Consider the following 19,903-nt stretch of genomic DNA (forward strand, 5'->3'; position numbering starts at 1 on the left):
AATTTTTAATATGAATCAACTTCGGTGTGATAAAAAAAAAAAAAAAAAATTTATTTTATCGATACAATGTCTAGAACGTGATTAAATAAAAATATTCATCTTGATCTAAATATTTAACGAACCACCGTCAAATAGTGTTATTAAATCCAATATTATCCTGCGATCAATATCCTCCTACATAAATTTATAATCCAGCTACTGAATTTAATATTACAATGCAATCCAGAGATGCATTAAAATATTAAATAAAAATATAAAATTTTTTAAATAATAAAACCACTAATTAAAATAAATTGTCAAGAATTTCTCGATCGTAATTCAATGTTTAGTTCTCAATAATAACAAAAGTATCGATCGTCTTTGTTTGAACAATAAATCACGAGTAAGAGAATAAGCGTACGTGAGCAAAAAAAAATTCAGTGTTTTGGTTTCGAAAAAAAAACACTCGAGACTCTGTTGGAGTAGCGCTGTAATAGGGTAAGAATTTCTTTGGTAAACGCACATTTATATACCTACCCACATAAATACATATACATAGCGCACGTTTTATCGATTGCGCAATATACAATATATAGTCCAGCAGACTGCGACTACAAATGGAGCATACCTGCGCAAGATCGCGTTACAAGTTTGTCATCATATTTCTTAAAACAAAATAACAAATTTTATTTAACCTGAGACTTAAAATTAATGACTGATCAACAATCGGAATGTTTTAAGTAAAAAAATAAATTTTTTCTTGACTCCTTAAATTAATAAAAATAAAATCTAGGGAAGAACTTTGTAGGGGTTCAAAATTCCATTGGGATCCATCAAGCTTTTGATTTCCTTCATCAGCTGGATCGCAGACTTGTCTTTGCTGTAGCTGAGATACTTTGTTTTTTTAAACCCGATCCCGTGCTCGGCGCTCACACTCCCACGCTGCTCCGATACATACTCAAAGAGGAAAGGCTCAAGTTGAGACTCAATCTCTAGGTCGTACTCGGGTGTTGCCACTATCACATGTAAGTTCCCGTCGCCTGTGGGCATTAAGTTAATGGCTTTTTACGGATCATAAGTTCGGGAGATTCTATTTGGAGTATCAATATTTTTTTTGTTTTTTTTTTTTTTTTTTTTTTTCAATAAAAAAAAATTTTAGGGAAGAATTTTTATCAATTTAGGGAAAAAAAATAAATTGTTTATTTATTTGACGTATCAATCTACCTAAATGACCAAATCCGCTGATCCGAACGATGCGTGAAGTGTCTAGACGCTCGTGAAGGGCTTCAATCAGTTTGTAGAAGTGGGGAAGTGGCAGCGATACATCGTATTTGAAGCAGTAGCCGTCACGCAGGCAACCTTCACCCAAACGCTCACGAACTTCCCAAATGTTCTATAATAATTAATTTATTTTTCAACTTATTAGAAAAAAAAATCAAATAATTACACGAAAATTAAAAAAAAAAATTAATTTTAATCAAGACAAAAAATTTTTGAGCCAAAGAAATTTAATCAGCAGATTTTTGATAATTTTAAGAATTTAAAAAAAAAATAAATTATGACAAAAAAAAAGATTGACAAGTTGAAATTTTAAAAAATTAAAAATGCAATTTTTTAAAAATTATTTTTTGGGAAAAATTTGATTATTAAATAAAATAAAAAAAAAAAAAAATAAATAAATTTTTGTCAAAAAAAAAAATTTTTTTTAGTTAAAAAATTTTTCTACTCAAATTAAGCAGAATTTTTTTCAAAATTAATTAAGTAAATTTTTTTCTGGGTGTAAAATAAGTAATTTAACTAAAAAAAAACAAACCTTAATTTTTACCGGGTCACCACTCATAGTCCCGTCTTCAATAAGTTCCTCAGCCATAGCACTCTCGAAAAAAGACATAAGTTTATCTTCGTCATGCTCTTGATTGCTTCCAGACGTCTCAATAAGCATGTAAAATTGGTGTTTCTGACCGAGCGGGCTTTTGAGATACAGCAAATCGGTGCTGATTCCCATCGACCATGAATCTATGACCTCGCAGGCGGACAGAATTTCCGCGAGCTTTTCTCTCGCCAGTACAAAAGTTTTCAAAACTTTATCAAAGCTATTTAGGCCTGCATCGTGAATTAAACACCAAAATAATATAATAATCCATAAAATAAACTTATAGGTTTATTATTTTACCGACAAAAGCAACGTTTTGCGATGAGGGACGAGTGGGACACTGAATCGCGACTTTAGTGACGACTCCCAGAGTGCCTTCGGAGCCGATGAATAGATTCTTCAGGTGATAACCGGTGTTATTCTTCTTCAGTGTACTGATAGAATCAATTACTCGGCCATCCGCGGTAACCTAGTTTCACGAAAAATTAATTCATGAGGTTATTAAAATATCTAAATCGACTCGATCTATTAAATTGATAATAAGAACTAAAACTAATGCTATTCATAGAGGATGCATCAGATAAAACACTACCTACAGCTTCAAGACCCAATACGGATCCATGTAAATTTCCGTATCTCAATAATCTTTGACCTCCGGCATTTGTAGATATATTTCCCCCGATAAGGCAACTTCCCTTTGCCCCAAGGTCCAGAGGCATCATTAATCCGTATTGTTCCACGTGCTTTTCCAAAACTTCCAAAACACATCCAGCTTCACAAACTAAAGCTCCTATAATTATTTTAATTAACAATTATAATCTTATCTTTATCATAAATTTATAAATAAAAAATTTAATTGTCTTAAAATAATTATATTAGCAGACACTTAATTTTTTTAATAATAATTAAGTCTAGAAAATTATTTAATTACAATTTTTTTAAGTTCCTAAAAATTAAATTTTTCTTGCTATAATTAATAAATGACCTTGTATCTTGTGAACTAGAGACATTTTTAAAGATATAAACTCATCCTGATGTTACACTCATCAAGACCTTTCATTTAAGTACCCACATGATTTTTTCATATATTTATATATATTATATATGTATATATGAAAAATATATGAAAAATCCATGTGGGTACTCAAACGAAAGCTCTTGATGAGTGTAACATCAAAATGAGCTTATATCTTGTCAATATTTAAGAAAATATCGTGCAATTTTACGGAAGAAATTTTTTTTTTATTAATAATTAATTTAAAAAAAAAAATGATAACTAATTTAATTACCAGAGAGCTGATCAATAGATATTATTTTATTCATCATCATCATTGACAAAACAATTTCATCAAAAACTGGCACGCTTCCACCTACAAGACCAGTATTCCCACTCTGAGGACAAACAGCCAGCCGATTGTGATTGCAGAACTTGAGAATTTCCTTGACTTCATCGGTTGTTTTTGGCTTTAGCACCAGCCTACTACTTCCTGAAAGAACCGTTGCGTTAAAAAATATGGGTGAAGATAATAAATACAATCTAATGCAACAGACCTCGCACCGTTTTCACCCAGTCGACATTGTACGCGTCGCACTCATTTGGATCAGTAATAACTCGATTGTGTCCCAACAATTGCTCAAAAAAATTGACGTGGGTCCCAGTTATTTCCCCAAAGGGCCCTCGTTTGACTTTATACCTGACTGCTGTCAAATCCGGCATCGTTGAACCCGATCGAGCGAGATCGCCGTGACAAATTAATCGATAGATTTTGTCGGCCTTTCTCAACAGCCCTCCAGGCTTCATTATTTCTACAACACAATTATTTCTTCATCATTAATAATTATCAAACATTAAATCTCTTATTAATAAATTTTTACACGCAGAATTTTTAATTTTTTTGCAATAAATTAAAAAAATATAAATCAAATACAGAAAATAATTTTGCTCCAAAAAATTGCATTTTTAATTTTTATTTACTATAATTTACTTGTTACAAAAATTCTTAAAATTATCAAATAATAAATTTTAAAATAATTTATGTATTTAAAAATAATTATGGCATTAAAATTAAAATTAAATTTTGGAGCGAATTTCAAAAAACTGTCAGACGCCTGGTAATTTCAGTATCATTTAAACATCCCAGTCAAACGCATGCTCATTAATCCATATGAGGTTATATATGTCAGTAGCATGCATTAGACCGGGTCTGTCACACCGCACACATACATCATCCTACAATACAAATATATAGATATACAATATCTACAGTTGAGATATAATAACACTCTCTATTATAACTCCGTCGCGCAAGGCATCATCGATCTATATTTGTGCCCATGCGCGTTCCACCCCTTGACACCTTTTTTCCTTTTGTACAAAATTCCATTAATAAATTCCGAAGTAATCCTGCTGCACACCTAATAATAATAATAATAATAATAATAATAATAATAATAATAATAATAATAATAATAATAATAATAATAATAATAATAATAGAAATTGAGGAAAATAACAAAACTTACGTTAGCAAATACGTGTCATGGTTTTGGAATTTTAGAACAAATAAATTATTTAAAAAAAAAAATTTTTTTAATTCCAAAAATATTTTTTTGATAACGATATCTGCAAGTAGAATTTTTTATAATAATTTGTTTAAATTGATCTTAGAAATTATCATATGTCAGCTGACTTGTCTTGTGAAAAATAATTATCCTGAAGAAATTAGAAAAAAAAAATTTTTTTTTTATAAAAATAAAAATTATGACACAAGTTGACAGTCATTAAAAATTTTTTTAGAATTTTATAGCAATTAAATTATTGAAAAAAAAAAAAATAATTAAAAAATTCCACATGTAAAAATTAATAAAAATTACAAGTAAAAATTTTTAGAAGCTTTTTTTTTATTGTAATTAATTTGTTCAAAAATTTTTTAAAAATGACAGCTGACAGCTAACTTCAGTATGATAAAAAAATTTAAAAATGTCAGCTGATTTGAATATTATAAAAACACACACACTGAAGTCAGCTGATAACTGTCAATTTTTTAAAATGGATCCAACAAAAGTATTTGAAATGTTTTAAAAAATTTCTACCAATAATATTTATCAATTTTAATATGCAAACACAATAATGACATTGGTATAAAATTCTAAAAAAAATTTCAAATGTCAGTTAACTTCAGTGTCTTGAAAACTAATGACAATGAAGTTGACAGTTATTAAAAATTTAATAGCAATTAAATTATTACAAAAAAAAAAAAAATAATAATAATTAATTAAAAAGTTTCTAATGTGAAAATTAATAAAAATTACAAGTGAAAATTTTTAAAAGGATTTTTTTATTGTAATTGATTTGTTAAAAAAATTTTTAAAATTGACAGCTGAGCGCTAACTTCAGTATGATGAAAACAATTGTAGGTTGCTAACGATTTATTTAATAAATATTTATTAAATTTCAGAAATTCTTGACTGGAATAATAATAAACATCCACGTGAGTATTCTTATTATTTTTTTGGGTCGTGTGACCCTCTGGTAGACGTACCCGTAAGAATATTGATGATGTGTTTTTTTATTTTCTGTTTTAGTGAATTCTAACCTCGAAAATCTGCGCCACAACTTCTTTGTCCGTGTTTCTGTAGGGAGCTCGGACTAGATAGATGTGAATGTCAAGATAAAGCGCTGCGTAAAGGTGATGACAGCAAGAAGGGATATAAAAATCGGTTGATAACCACGCATGCGTGTTAATGTCGATAAAGAGAAAGAGACGTGTGTTCGGTACGCCCACTGTGCCAGGCGCACTAGATCCCGTCGACACAACTCACATTAGGCCCGATACCAGAGTTTGTTCCTTTTATTAAAAAGACAAAGACAGCGACAGACTGGAGAAAAAGAGCGGATCCGCGAGATGGCGAGAGGAAGAAGGAGCGACTAGCGCCTAAGAGCTGCCACGGTCTAATCTGGAAACACTGTCTTTATTTATTGGCATGTCAACCACCCGTTGGGCGACGGAGGGACCAAAGGACACCGAGTAACAGCTAAGAGAAAGCCCAAGCTCTCCCTTTGAGCTTACGTGTGTGGGTGCGAGGGGAGAACACTTTGTGTGTGTGTTTACGATTGGGGAGAACAGAAGAAGAGAATAAACGCCCGGATAAAGAGGGAGAATTTCATGCTTCAGGCAGGTAAGGATTCTTGGGCACATTTTGTGACAAGGAGAAGAGAAATGGGGAATTACGGCATAGGGATGTTATGTCGGTCGAGGGCTGACGGATTCTCGGGTGGGGGAACCTAACGGGATTCAAGAGTTCGGCATGCTTTATTGTCTGCATGCCGCGTTCAGAAATGGAATGGAAGATCATCTATGGGGAGGGATGATTACACACACACACACACACACACACACACACACACACACACACACACACACACACACACACACACACACACACACACACACACACACACAAGCATGTCAGGCTATGGTTTGTAAGTAGAGGGGATTCCCCTTTTGAATTATGTTGCCTCCTATGAGGGTCATTCTCTCCTGATTCTTCATTTTTTTTCTAGATTAATTTTTTGAAGCTGGTAAACCGAAAAAAAAAATTGTAAAACTATTTGTGAACCAAGAAAATCTTCTGGAGAATTTTATTGGATTGATTTAAGATAAAATATTCTTCACCGTCTTTTATTTCTCGTGAAATAAAATTAACTACGACGAAATTTCTCTTCAATAATTTTTTATGCAATATTTCATCATGGCAAAAATATTTTTGAACATATTTTCTCATACCAAAACTTCTTGAAACAGGTAAAATTTATTTAATTTAATATAAAAAAATTTTTGAATCAAGAAAAAAATTTTTAAAGTGTCTTTTTTTTTAATTTAAATAACAAATTCTTGAACTAAAAAATTGTTTTTGATTTAATTAAATTTTTTACTGTGTAACTTTAAGAATTTTGTCTCAATTCTAATAAATTAAACTCTAAAATATAATTTTCTTGGTTCAAAAATTTTGCTATAAAATCAAATTCAATTTTTTTTTAAGTATGATTAAAGATTAAGTTTAAAATAATTTTTTTTTTTTTTTTTTTTTTTTACAGAAATGGAGGCAAAAATTCAAAGAAGAAGTTAATTTGGTGAATAAATAATCAACATACTGTCATATTTAAAATTTTCATACATCTATGAAACGCAGATTGTCTAGGAAAAAACTCTGTAAATTTTATTTATGCCGACGAAATAGCTGCAAGCATTGAACTTCCTAGACCGTGAGGTGAGTAGGTGAGGTAGGCTAGGTGCAATGCAAACATGCACAAGAAATGATGCAAGCGCGGTACTCTGTCAGCCGGCGCGCGCAACTTCTTATCGGGCTTTCATTCGCTAAGCGGTTTTCCATTTGCGCATATCTACTACTTATGACTTACACTATTATTATCTACGGACTATTATTTACTTCAATAATATCCGTAAACGTGACGAGTGACCATTTTAATAGCCATCAGTATCAATTTTCAAGTGTGTTATGTTTCCAGAGACACTAAAAAAAAATAAAATTAAAAATATCACATTTAAAAGAACAAACAAAAGATTGCTATTATCAGAGGACCTGTATCTAATCTTTAAAAACGGTATCAATTTTATCTTATTTTTTTTTTTTTTTGGGTCCGTGTTTATTAAAGAGTCTCTTTAAGTCTTGAGTAAACTCGAGATTAAAGACGTTTAAATTTTTTTTTGCTTGATATTAACTATCAAACTTCAAACAAATAATTAATAAAATAATTTCGGACAAAAATTTTATTGAAAAAAAAATTTTTTGGCTTAAAAAATGGAGTCTTATTTAATTCTGCGCTCTTTTAAAATTCTATAATATTAATGATAGAAAAATTAACTTGATTTAAAAATTTAAACCAATAAAATTAATAAAGAAAAATTTATTTTAGCCAAAAAAAAAAATTTTTTAGTTGAAAAATTTTTCTACTTTTTTTTTATCAGTCTGGTAAAGATTTATTTTCATTATATTTTAAAAAATTTTCTAATATATAAACATAAATTACTCTAGAGTAAAAATAAATTAAAAATTAAAGACTGATAGACAATTTAAATTGCTTCTTAAAAAAGCCACAAAAAATCATTACACATAAATTAAAATAAAATAAAAAAGATATTTATAAATCCAACACCAAGCTGATAAAATATTTATTGTGTAAATGACGTAAAGCTTAGCCAAGTCCTCACTCTTAAATATTTAAATAATTACGTCCAATCGATTAATAAACCTTTTATCAATACTCTTAATATAGCCGAAAGTGATAGCAAAATTTACCCCGATAAATCTTTAACTTTCGCCAAAAATACTTTCTTTCATTAAACAAATCTATCCAAACCAGGTTGAATATCCTGAATAAAAACACCTTCTCAAGGATCGCTGATAATTGTTATGTAGAACCCATAGTACGGAGCGTCAAAATGTCTGACACGCACCAATGATACGTGGGCGTCGTTACATAACTTCCTATTACTATTGCCTACTCCGTGGGATATCTTCTTCCACTAACTCATCAATAGTCATCAATCATCGGTTTAATCATTATAAAACCTCTTTAACTCCCACAGCGCGGGCTCATTAATTTAATCTCATATTTTCTAAAAAAATTCTATAAAAAAATACAAATAAAATTTTTTTTTTACTCCAAAAGTACTCAGTAAAAATTTTTTCGTTATTGTGTAGAGTGTTAAAATTTGTGTAAAATCTAGTGTATTAAATCATTAAATTAACACATGAAAATTTTATTGTTTGTACACACTAGAGTGTAATTATTCTATAAAATAATTTTAACACTCTAAACAATGACAAAAAATTTTTTACTGTAATTTATATTAAATTAAAAATTTTTGGTAATTAAAAAGACACACCTTCAGTGTCGATATAAAATTAAGTAGCGGGCCGAAGCCAATTAAATATAACAATTAAGCTGAGGCGTATGATGAAATGATAGCGTATCACAAAAACATATACATGTGTACATATATTTTGACACACATGAATTATATATGTATATAAAAATATGTACATATGTAAAAATAAGTGAGAGCTAACAGTAAATGGGCAGGGGAAGAAATAGAGGGGTGGGAAGAAAACCAATCGTCGACAACAAGCGCGTAAGACCAACTCGTCGTCCGCGTTCATGACCCCCGGTCTCTTCACTCGCGATATCCTCCTTTGGTGGGGGTACGGTAATTTAATATGGGTATGCTTTTATTTCCCGCTTAGAGGGAACGCAAAAAGATATTCTCTCTCTCTCTCTCTCTCTCTTTCTGCATGCTGTCGCTGAGAATCCTTTGCCAGTCGCCGGCGCTATTAATAAATCTCTCCCTCTCGCTCTTTCAGCGCTTATTTCTATATCTATCTCCTTCTCTGTCCTTTTATTTGAAACAGCGAGTGTTTTATCAGTAGATGAGTCACGCATGCGCCAAACAATGCGTTATATGTAGAGAGAATATAAAGCAAGCCAATTCCTCTGTAGCCGGTCGAATCATTAACCGGTTTCCTTGGCAACACTCGCGGACCTAAACCATTGGTTGGTTGGTTGCCTTATCCCTACTTATTTCGAGTATTGTCGGATTACAGTTCATGTGCACCAGCACAGACAAGTACAAGTACCCGACAGTGTTTCTACACTGCAGACACACCAGCACACCAACTCATTCAAAAATACACACACGCTCTGAGATAAACACGAGATGTGTGTAAGCTGCGAATAGTTTCACGAGCGATTTCTCTGATGAAAAGAAATCCTGAAAAAAAAAAAAAAAAAAAAAAAAAAAAAAAATCAACACGCTCTAATTACAAACTCGGCAAAAAATAATTATCTATTCAAACTTACGCTTCAGAAATATCTAATGAAAAAAAATTATGGGAATAATTTTGCAGCGATGCAATTTTAAAAATTTTTTATAAATTTTTAAAAAATAGTTTTTATTTCAGATGGGTCAGCTTGCTCCGGATAGGCTGGAGATTTTCGGCTTGATACCTACCACCCAATTCACGAGTAACAAGGGTCTCTGTGTTGGTGTAGGTACACACATAGTACAGACACTACGAGGACCGGGAGTGTAAATGTGGCCACGAGACAGCTGTGCCAGGTGCGTATGTACTATTTGTACCATTGCCCTATTTATTTTATTAATTTATTCGCTTTTATCATTTGTGTATCTAATCCTCGACTTCCCCTTCCTTTATCTTAAATTAAACTTCTGAATTAATATGTAGAAAAATTTTTTCGCTTGATTAGTAAGTACCTGCAATAAAAAAAATATTTTAGAACAATTTAATTGCATTACTTTGTAATAAAAAAACTCAGTATTTAATTTTTAAAAATAAATATTAAATAATTAAATAAATTAATTTAAATAAAAAAATAAAATTTAACGAATTGGAGTATTTAAAAATTAAAATACTTAAAAATGAACTGTTAGTACACTCCTGGAGATCCGGGAGGTTGTGTGAGTCTGCTAAAGCAAGCTTGTGTGAGCGTGAGTGCCTAGAAGGGAATGAAATGTAAGAGAAGAAAATAGTTAAAGCGAGAGGGTGAATAAAAACGAGCTGGAGGTTGATATGAGCGTAGTCTCTGCGGTTGTTCGGTAACGATTGTGTGACTCTGTGTGTAGTGTGAGCCGGCAATACATGCGCGTTGCTTTCCGAGGGCTCACACAAATAAAAAGAGCACACTCATATCAGGTTTTTGGAGCGAGGAAGCGAGAGCCGAGTAGAAAGCGTCGCTGAGAGAGAGAGCTGGTAAATGCTCCGCCTTTCTTAGCGATCACGATGCCTCTGGGATTTGTCCACGTCGGACCAATCAACGATACGTGCTCCTGGCGGGGTGCTAGTTTCTCTAGAGAAGAGTAAGCCAACCTGAGTAGAATAAATTCGAGTCCCGGGTGGGAGTCAAGGTGCCTCAGCCGAGTGGTGAGAGGAGCGAGGGGCGTAATTTTATAAACTCCAAGTAGGGAACTCGAGTAGTCGACAGTGCTGGCTATGTTCACGGTAACAACACACCAAGTATCCTCGGTGTTTATTCATGGATTTTTATAATACTCTCTGGAATTTTTGGACAATTTTTCTGGTGTTTATCAGTGCGCTAATTACGAGGTTTAATTCTTCAACTACAGCGTGATTGTTTTTTAAAAAGTGTGTGTCAACAATGATAATTCATTGGCATGATTTAAAACGTGTCTAGGTGTGACTGCGCAATCGCCATGTGAGTATCCAAGCGACTAAACTAAAAAAATTTACAGTAGTGTACTGCTTCATCTGAAACCCAGTTCAATAATATTATTGCTAAAAATTTAATTATTTAAATTACTAATTAAAAAATTAACTCACCAGAAAAAATTTTAATTTTAAAGAACAAAACGCAGTAAGCTAAAATAATCACAAAGCTTTACTCTCCTCATTATTGCGGGATATTATTATTATTATTCTCGCGTGAAATCCATGTCGTTACTCGGTCCCTGGATCTCCCCTTCTACGCTCTTCTCTCTCTCTCTCTCTCTCTCTTTCTCTATTTTTGTCCTCCCTCGTCCCGCTGGGTTCCCCCGCCCTGTTGGATTTTTAGTCAGGGGAGAAAATTACGGCAAAGGCAACTCCATACTTCGGCTGCTCTTCATCAACCGCTAGGCCGCTAGGCCACTAGGCCTCCATTATTTTTTATCCCTGTTAGTTTTTTTTCTCACTCGCTCTCACACTAATTATGGTGGTCGGCCCCAGGACGACATTTTGTTCCGCAACGTTCCAAGATGGATATCGAGTGAGCCGGGCCAACTTTCTTCCCCTCTTCGAGCAACAGCTTACAGTCTGCCATCAATTATGTACACTCATACATACATACATACATACATACATACATACATAAATATATACTTGAGCACATCTCTCTCTCTCTCTCTCTCTCTCTCTCTCTCTCTCTCTCTCATATATATGAATACTAAAATATATAAGTAGATACATAAATATATAATAATTTAAATCAAAGAAAATATATGTAAAAAAAAAACTTACTTTTGCAAATTCAACGCTCATACTTTATATGTTATTCTCGATATATATTCATACATATATAAATATATATTTATGTACATTAAGTCTTAAACTTCTCTGCCCTCGACCTTGGACGAATACTTCCGAGCACACGCTTGTTCTCAACCTCGCTGTCTGTTTACTGTTTTTATTATCGAGCGCCATTTTCTTCGCTAAAAAAATTAAAATTAATATTTATGTAAAAATTTATTCAGCAGATATTTAAAATATTTTTTTTAAATTGCACTCATAATTTTCCAAGTTTTTTACAAATTACATTTTTATAATAATTTTTTCAATAAAAAAAAATTCTAAAAATTTTTAGATAACTAATTTAATTTTAATAATTTTTATAACAATTAATTATGGCAAAAAGAAGAAATAAAAATTGACGTAGAAATTTAAAGAATTGAAAATGCAATTTTTTTAAATTATATTTTCGAACAAATTTGTAATTAAAAAATTATCAAATGACTGCTAACTTTAATGTCATAATATCTACTGTAATATATTTATTTAGATTTTTTTTAATACTTACATTTTATATTTTATTTTTTTAAATCTTTAACACTTTTATCACACTGATGTTAATTAATATTAAAAATATTTTTATAATTTTATAACCATAAAATTATTTATGAAAAACTTTTATTGCAATTTATTCGTTACAAAATTAAAAAAATTAGTTGATGGTTTTCAGCCAACTTCAGTATAATACAATAACACTGAAGTTGACAGATTAAAAATTTTTTTAGAATTTTATATCAATTAAATTATCAAAAAAAAAAATATAATTAAAAAGTTTCACATAAAAATTACAAGTGAAAATTTTTTTATAAGCTTTTTTTTTTTTTTTTTTTTTTTAATTAATTTGTTAAAAAAGTTTTTAAAATTGACAGCTGACCGCTAACTTCAGTATAATATAATATATTGAAGACACTGAAGTAAACTGACATTAGAAATTTTTTTTCACAATTTTATAACAATAAAATTATTAAAAAAAATTTTTAATAAATTTATTATTGTAATTAATTAATTATAAAATTAAAAACAAAATTTTGACAGGTGTTAGCTAACTTCAGTATCGTAGTTTTGAATATTTTTCTAGTTTTTATCATACTCAGTTATTGCCCGTGATATATCACTCTCTATTCCCCCACGGATTTTCTCTATCCCTATCTCAGCGGCTCGAAAAAAGTAAAAGAGTAAAAGGAAAAAAAATGTGCATTGTTGGCCACCCTCGAACATGCCCAGAGGTTCTCAATCTCTTCGTTAATAATCTATATTTACTTTCTTTTAGGTTAGGTGCTTAATTAAAAATGATAATTAATTATTTAAATCTTACGGAAGTATTTAAAAATTTTTTTACATTATTTATTTAATTTTTATTATGTAGCAATGAATGAACAACGTAAGATAATAATAATGAAAATTTATTTCAGCGTTATGTCACTCTTATGACTGTCAGTATTACGTCAATATTGTTGTTATTTTGGCTATTGTTTATTTATGAGTCGTGCTGATAACAATGGTATGCTGGTAGTAAAATTATTTGAGTACTTACGGGTTTTTTGTTGAAAAGATGAATTATTGAGAGGGCTTTGTTGTTAACTGACGCACTGTTAGTTACACAACAAGAGGTTGGGATGCCGAATGCGAAATTGAGAAATCAACTAGGTTATATATATGCATTTTTATCAGCCGATATTGATGATTTTATTTTCAAGTTTATCAAGTTCAAATGTCATTTATTAATAAGTCACTGCATTAATGTTTTGTTTTTAAAAGTTATTATTTTTAATAAGTTAAAATTTTTTAATTTAAAAATTTTTATGATATTCAAATTAAGACATATGATCATTTTTAGAATTTTTTAAATAAATAAATTATTTAAAAATAATTTATTAAAATTTTTTAATTATAATTTCGAAAAAATTAAGCTAAAATTGGCCATAATTAAAATTTAGTGATATTTTTTATGAAAATGAAGTTAGCCGCCATTTAAAAATTTTTATAATTTATTTTCATTGAAAAAATTATTACAAAACAATTTAAAAAAATTTTTATTTGTAAAAAACTAAAAAAACTGTAAATGCAATTTTTTAAAAATATTTTTTTGTTCTAATTTAATTAATGAAAAAAAAAAAAAAAATTAAAAACGTCGGTTAACTTTAGTGCGATTATATTTTTTATAAATCCTAACTCAACAAAATTTTTTCAGCAAGAAGATAGATAAATCACAAAATAACCACCAAGGAGAAAAAAAAAAGAAATTGCCAAGTTAGATGATGATAAACGGTATCGAGATGCAGCAGCAACAGAATGTCCAGCAGCAGCAACAGCTCCAGCAACAAAACCAGCAGCAGTCGCAGAGTCAGCAGCAGACAACAGGCCAGCAGCAGCAGCAGCAAGCCCAGCAACAGAGCCAGCAAGAGAACCACGGACAGCAAGTGCCCCAGCAGATCGCTCCCCAGCAGATCGCTCCCCAGCAACAAATACAACAGGTATCTGTTCAACAGCAGCAACAACCGCAAAACCAGCAGCAAGGAAATGCTCAGCACAATGTCACTCAGGTTCAAGTGCAGTCCCAAGTGGCGGCGAGCATGCCTCAGCAGCTCCAAGGGGCGGTAGCGGTGTCGATGCAGCAGCACCAGCAACAACCAGGGGTCTCGATGGCTCTGGCAGGTCAGCAGGGCGCGACGACCATCACCACCATGGCTGCTCACCCCCAGGCGGTCCAGGTGATCCAGCAGCCCATGCAGAGCGGAGCTTACCACCTCCAACAGCTCTACAACACTCAAGGAACGCCAATGCTTCTGCCTGGAAATCTGGCGCTTCACTCGAACCTCAACCCGTCCTCCATCCAGGTCATAACTGCCGGGAAACCTTTCCAATCTGCTGGACAGTTGACTCCTCACATGCTGACCACCGCATCCACTCAAGGACAGCCTGGTGGTCATGCTGGACCTGGAGGTAAGGTTCAAGGTTTTCCAGCAGGGTACTTGCCTGTGCCTACTTCCAATCCTGGGGGAGGCCAGACCCTGGTTTTTGGGCCACTGGGCGTTCTTGGGTCGCCTCAGCCTCAACAGTCTCTTCAGCAACAGCAGCAACAGCAGGGAGGCAATAAAGCTGATCAAGTACAAAAAGTAATTTTTTTTTTTTTTTTTTTTTAAATATTTAATTTAAATTTACACAGTAAAAAATTTTTTTATCAATTTATACTGAACAAAAAAATTAATTTGAATTTAGAAAAAATTCTCGTACCAAAAAAATAATTAAAAAAATTTTCTTTGTCTTAGAATCAAGACGAAAAATTTTTTTATCAAATAAAATTTACTTAACCCAAAAAAAAAAAATCTTAATTTAAAAATTTTTTACTTAAAAATTATTTACTTGATTCAAATTAATTTATTTTTTCATTAAAAAAAAATTTTAATAAAATATTAATTAAATAAAATTATTTTAGTACACAACGTGCGCAGCTGGCACACAAAATGCAGCTCGAGGAGGTGGAATGCAATTCGCACCATGGCAATTTACACCGCAAGTTGCGTGGGCCGGATTACAACCACCGGGTACGACACTCCTGGCTGCACCTAATCAGATTTTTATTAGAAGTCCCACGCAACCAGAAATGTACATACAAAGCCCGCAGCCAATCCAGGCTCACAATGGTTGGTTATTTTTTTTTTTTTTTTTAATTCCCATTTATCCTGATTTACTTGACAACACAAGAGTAATAATTTAAAACCATCAGCTATAGCGACGCAGCAGCAGCTTCAGGGAGTCCAGCAGATTGCAGCGGCCAGTGGAAAGCCCCGAGTGATGGACATCCAGCAGCAATCTCAGCAAGCTGGTAAACAAGGTGGTAGCGGGCAGCGTCCTCTCAGTATCTTGCCTTCCTCTCTTCAAGGGGTTCAGGGTGCTAACATACGACCGGCTAGCTCGGTTTCTACGCAAACGGTCCATGGAGTACAGACAACGGTACAAACACAGGTTACTACTATTGATAATGGATAGACCAAAAAAAAAAAAAAAAAAAAAAACCACGCCGTGGGGGCTTTTGTTTAGTTATATTATTTAATTTTATTAGTTAAAAATCAGCGCGATTTTTTTTAGTTTCAAAATTTAAAAATATTATTTTTAATTGGATAATTATTATAATTTAACGATTTTAAAAATTAATTTAAATTTAATGGACAGAGGATAAAAAATTTTATCCCGGTACTGTATTAAATTTTTGGTCGAAAATTAAATTTTTTTATGTTTATAAAAAAATTTTAATAAAAATTTTTAAATCAAAAAATTTTTAAATTAAAAAAATTTTTAATTTTAAATAAAAATAAACGATCAAAAATTTTTTAGAGTGTCCATAAATAAAACTGGATTTATTTCTTATAATTTGTTATTATTCAGAGCGGCAAGGGCAGTGGGAGTGGCGGTAAAGGCCGTGGTAAGCCGGTGGTTCGCACAAGTCCCGGAACAAATGCCTCACAAGGCACAACAAAAGCCGATGCAGCCAATCAAACGAAATCTAATGTTCATCACGCCACAATGATAATGCACCAACAGGCCAATGCTACAAATAATACCGGAAACAGTAACAAAGTACTTATAACAACGAATTCACCGGTGGTTACTTCTGCGCAACCACCTGGCTCACCTATGTCCACTGCTGACAAACAAAACTTTGGGCAACAAAACAAAACAGTAATGCAATCACCACAGCAGCAGCAGCAGCAGCAGCAGCAGCAGCAGCAGCAGCAACAGCAACAGCAACAGCAGGCTCAGCAACAGCAACAGCAACAGGTCCAGCAGCAAGCCCAGGCGACCTTGCAGTCCTCTAATCAACAGTACCAACAAATGATCATGCAACAGATGCAATTGCAGCACCAGCAGTTTCAGCAGCTCCAGCAGCAGCACCAACAGCAACAACAACAACAGCAGCAACAGCAGCAGCAGCAGCAGCAGCAGCAACAGCAGCAGCAAGCCCAATCCACCCAGCAACAGATACAACCGAAGCCGCTGATGGGTATGTCACCTCAACGTTTTTTGTACCCTCGTTTCATGAACGGTGGCATTAACTTAGGCATGTGGTGTCCAGGCATGGCTATCCAGCCATCTCAGCAACAGCCTGGCGTCGTTCTCGGAACCGAAAGACCCATCATGCCGGTAGTGTCAATGGGTGGAGTTGGGGTTGGCGTTGCAACAACCTTGCAGATGGGACAGGTCCAGCAGTCAAACATGCCTGCCGTCCAACAGCTGCCCATGCCTGTAAGATACATTCATCTATTTTATTAAGAGAATAAGAAAAATTTTTCTCCAGGATAATCTAGATACTTAATTAAGAAATGACCTTGTTTCTTGAGAACTATTAACATTTTTAAAGATATAAGCTCATCCCGATGTCACACTCATCAAGACCTTTCATTTGAGTATCCACATCAATTTTTCATATATTTATATATATTATATATATAAATATATAAAAATTATAAATGTTATTTTTTAATAATTATTTTTTGGAAAAAATATAATTAAAAAATTATCAAGAACTTGGATTATTAATTTAATTAGACAATAATAAATAACAAATAAAAAGTTCACATTTGAAATTGACATCATAGAAGTCAAAAAAATTTTTATTAATTTTGAAATCCAATTTTAGGCACTCAATTCTGCGATTATTGGTAACCAAATGGTCGGAGGAGCTCCCCAGGTCCAGGCGATGCCGATTCTAGCTCAACCCAGCGAAGTTCCTGCTCCACCCCAGGACAACGCTAGCACCCCGATGGTGGTTGCTGGTGATAGGAATCAAGCTACTGAGGGCTCGGTTGTGTCGCAGCAAAATTGTGCTAGTGAAGAAGCGAGACAGACTCCGAAGAAAGAGGAAGAAGCTAAAGAAGCTTCTGCTCCTAGTCAAGGTAGAAATTATTTATCAATTTATTATGATGATAAAAATTGTGATAATGTATTATTTTATATTTTTTTAATTTAAATAATTTTATTTTTAATTTAAATAATTATAGATGAGTCTAAACAATCTACTAAAGAAGAAACTGCCACTAAACCTGATGATAAACTCTCAAACAATCCGTTAGTTAATTTAGCCAACGCTGTAAACTCAATCACCAATGGAATTACTGATGAACCAGCAAATTCTGTATCTACTCCGACGTCAAGTGGTAAACAAGCTCTTCCAAAAGCTTTGGTTAAACCACAAGTCCTGACTCACGTCATCGAGGGTTTTGTCATCCAAGAAGGTAATTTATTTTTTAAAAAAAGAATTTTAATTATTAAATTTTATTATATTTAAATTAATAAAAATTATTATCATAGCTTCTGAGCCGTTTGCAGTGAATCGATCCACGCTGAACGGAACAGTCGCTCAAGAATCGAATCTATTAAACAGAAACAACAATATCAATGAAAAAGACTCCCATGAAGAACCTCCAAGTAAGAAAAGTACTGTTTGCTTCTTCTTTTCTTCTGGAATATTTATTAAAATTTTCAATTTTAATTATTTTATTTTTTAATTTGTTTCAGGGAAAAAACATACTGCTAATTACTCCAATGAAAGTGAGACAATGTCCAAGTGCGAGGCGTGTGGTAATAACTTTGATGAACATACTAGTAAATTCAAGAAAGATAAACGCTTCTGTTCTTCAATATGTGCAAAGAGGTTTGTTAATTTTATTAAAAAAATATTTTAATTTTATTTTATTTTATATTGAATAATTTATTTATTTATTTATTTATTTATTTATTTTTTTTTTTTTTTTTTTTTTTTTTTTTTTGGTAGTAAAAAACGCGAGACGCGTGATCGCGAAGCTGCGGACAAACAGTGGACGGGTATGGATGTTGATACCAAGAAAGATGATCCAGCAAAGAAAATTGCTGAAGAAAAATCAATTCTACCCATTGAAGATCTTACTCCTAAAATTAATCCTATCAAATGGACGGTAAGAAATTTTTTTAAGAATTTTTAAAGAATTTTTTTATTGCAATAAATTTATTAAAAAAATTAAAAATCACATAATTAAATTGTAAAAAAATAAATTAATAAATTTTGAAATTTTTTTACCAGGTCAACGAAGTGTGCGATTTTATTCGCAACTTGCCAGGATGTTCAGACTACGCAGAGGACTTTGCAATCCAGGAAATCGATGGTCAAGCTCTGATGTTGCTCAAAGAAGATCACTTGATGTCTGCAATGAGCATCAAACTGGGTCCAGCATTAAAAATAGTCGCTAAAATAGACTCTATGAGAATAGACAACAGTGTTAGCACCTCACCCTCGTCAAATAGCTCATAAATATCCATTCCGTCCTGGATTATAATTACTTGAACAATTATTGTATTGTGTACAAACTGCTACGTATAAGACAGAAATGAAGACATTATCGTATACGGTATAATCATGTCCGAAAAAAAAAAATATACAAATTATAAAAATAGCTATTGTTAAGCTGTAAATATTTTTAAGTTAATTTTTATTAGATATGAAATTATTATCTTTTTATTTAAAGACTTAAAGCCGTGGACGTGTGAATAAAATAAGTTATTATTTTAAAATTGTTTACAAATATTAAACGTCTCGGTGAGATTTTTTTTTTTATGATTTATGGACATATTAAGCGATGGAATTGTAAGTTGTAATTAACCAAGTGATGCATTTTGAAATTTTAAGTTAAAACGTATGAAATTTTGAGTTTATTTCTTAACATTTAATGTAAATAATATTTTTTTTTTTTTTTTTTTTACTTCACACTCTATCTCGTGCAATTGACAGTTTTCTACTCAATTATTGAATAATTATTATTATAAGAAATGATAAACGTAAGGCTAATGTAAAATTTAATAAAACTGCCAATAAAATTAAATGTGATTTAATTAAAGAGCTTTGTTAAATTTTTAAATTTACATTTAAATGGAAATTAAAGTTTACAACTTGAACATTCAGTGATGCTTAAATAA

The 19,903-nt window shown here is 32.0% G+C and overlaps 2 protein-coding genes across 13 annotated transcripts; one reads left to right on the forward strand and one right to left on the reverse strand.

The window, feature by feature from the left end:
* Window positions 1–452: 452 nt before the first annotated feature.
* D2hgdh (D-2-hydroxyglutaric acid dehydrogenase) lies at window positions 453–13,656 on the reverse strand. 3 transcript variants are annotated; one of them, XM_074245654.1, is made up of 9 exons: window positions 13,491–13,656; window positions 11,909–12,099; window positions 3,404–3,658; window positions 3,142–3,339; window positions 2,449–2,642; window positions 2,153–2,321; window positions 1,793–2,082; window positions 1,204–1,372; window positions 453–1,019 (listed from the first exon to the last, which is right to left on the reverse strand). In XM_074245654.1, exons 3-9 carry the CDS (start codon window positions 3,651–3,653, stop codon window positions 769–771), a joined length of 1,521 nt encoding a protein of 506 aa, XP_074101755.1. In that variant the 5' UTR covers window positions 3,654–3,658; window positions 11,909–12,099; window positions 13,491–13,656; the 3' UTR covers window positions 453–768. The 3 variants fall into 3 exon arrangements, with proteins under 3 accessions (XP_074101755.1, XP_074101752.1, XP_074101753.1); XM_074245651.1 differs by lacking the exon at window positions 11,909–12,099 and having other exon boundaries at window positions 13,491–13,655; XM_074245652.1 differs by lacking the exons at window positions 11,909–12,099; window positions 13,491–13,656 and adding an exon at window positions 9,886–9,904.
* On the forward strand, window positions 9,730–19,824 carry LOC141529178 (uncharacterized). Of its 10 annotated transcripts, none has more exons than XM_074245648.1 (12): window positions 10,332–11,108; window positions 14,148–15,072; window positions 15,393–15,600; window positions 15,684–15,922; window positions 16,343–16,958; window positions 17,031–17,200; window positions 17,595–17,850; window positions 17,956–18,189; window positions 18,266–18,382; window positions 18,473–18,608; window positions 18,729–18,888; window positions 19,014–19,824. In XM_074245648.1, exons 2-12 carry the CDS (start codon window positions 14,212–14,214, stop codon window positions 19,239–19,241), a joined length of 3,225 nt encoding a protein of 1,074 aa, XP_074101749.1. In that variant the 5' UTR covers window positions 10,332–11,108; window positions 14,148–14,211; the 3' UTR covers window positions 19,242–19,824. The 10 variants fall into 10 exon arrangements, with proteins under 10 accessions (XP_074101741.1, XP_074101749.1, XP_074101743.1 ...); XM_074245644.1 differs by having other exon boundaries at window positions 10,338–11,108; window positions 17,016–17,200; window positions 18,266–18,391; XM_074245646.1 differs by having other exon boundaries at window positions 10,341–11,108; window positions 18,266–18,391.
* The last annotated feature ends 79 nt before the right edge of the window (window positions 19,825–19,903 follow it).

The sequence above is a fragment of the Cotesia typhae genome, unplaced genomic scaffold, assembly GCF_013202065.1.
Source record: "Cotesia typhae breed Kobodo isofemale line unplaced genomic scaffold, CoteBio_Ctyphae contig_44, whole genome shotgun sequence".
NCBI lineage: Eukaryota > Metazoa > Arthropoda > Insecta > Hymenoptera > Braconidae > Cotesia > Cotesia typhae.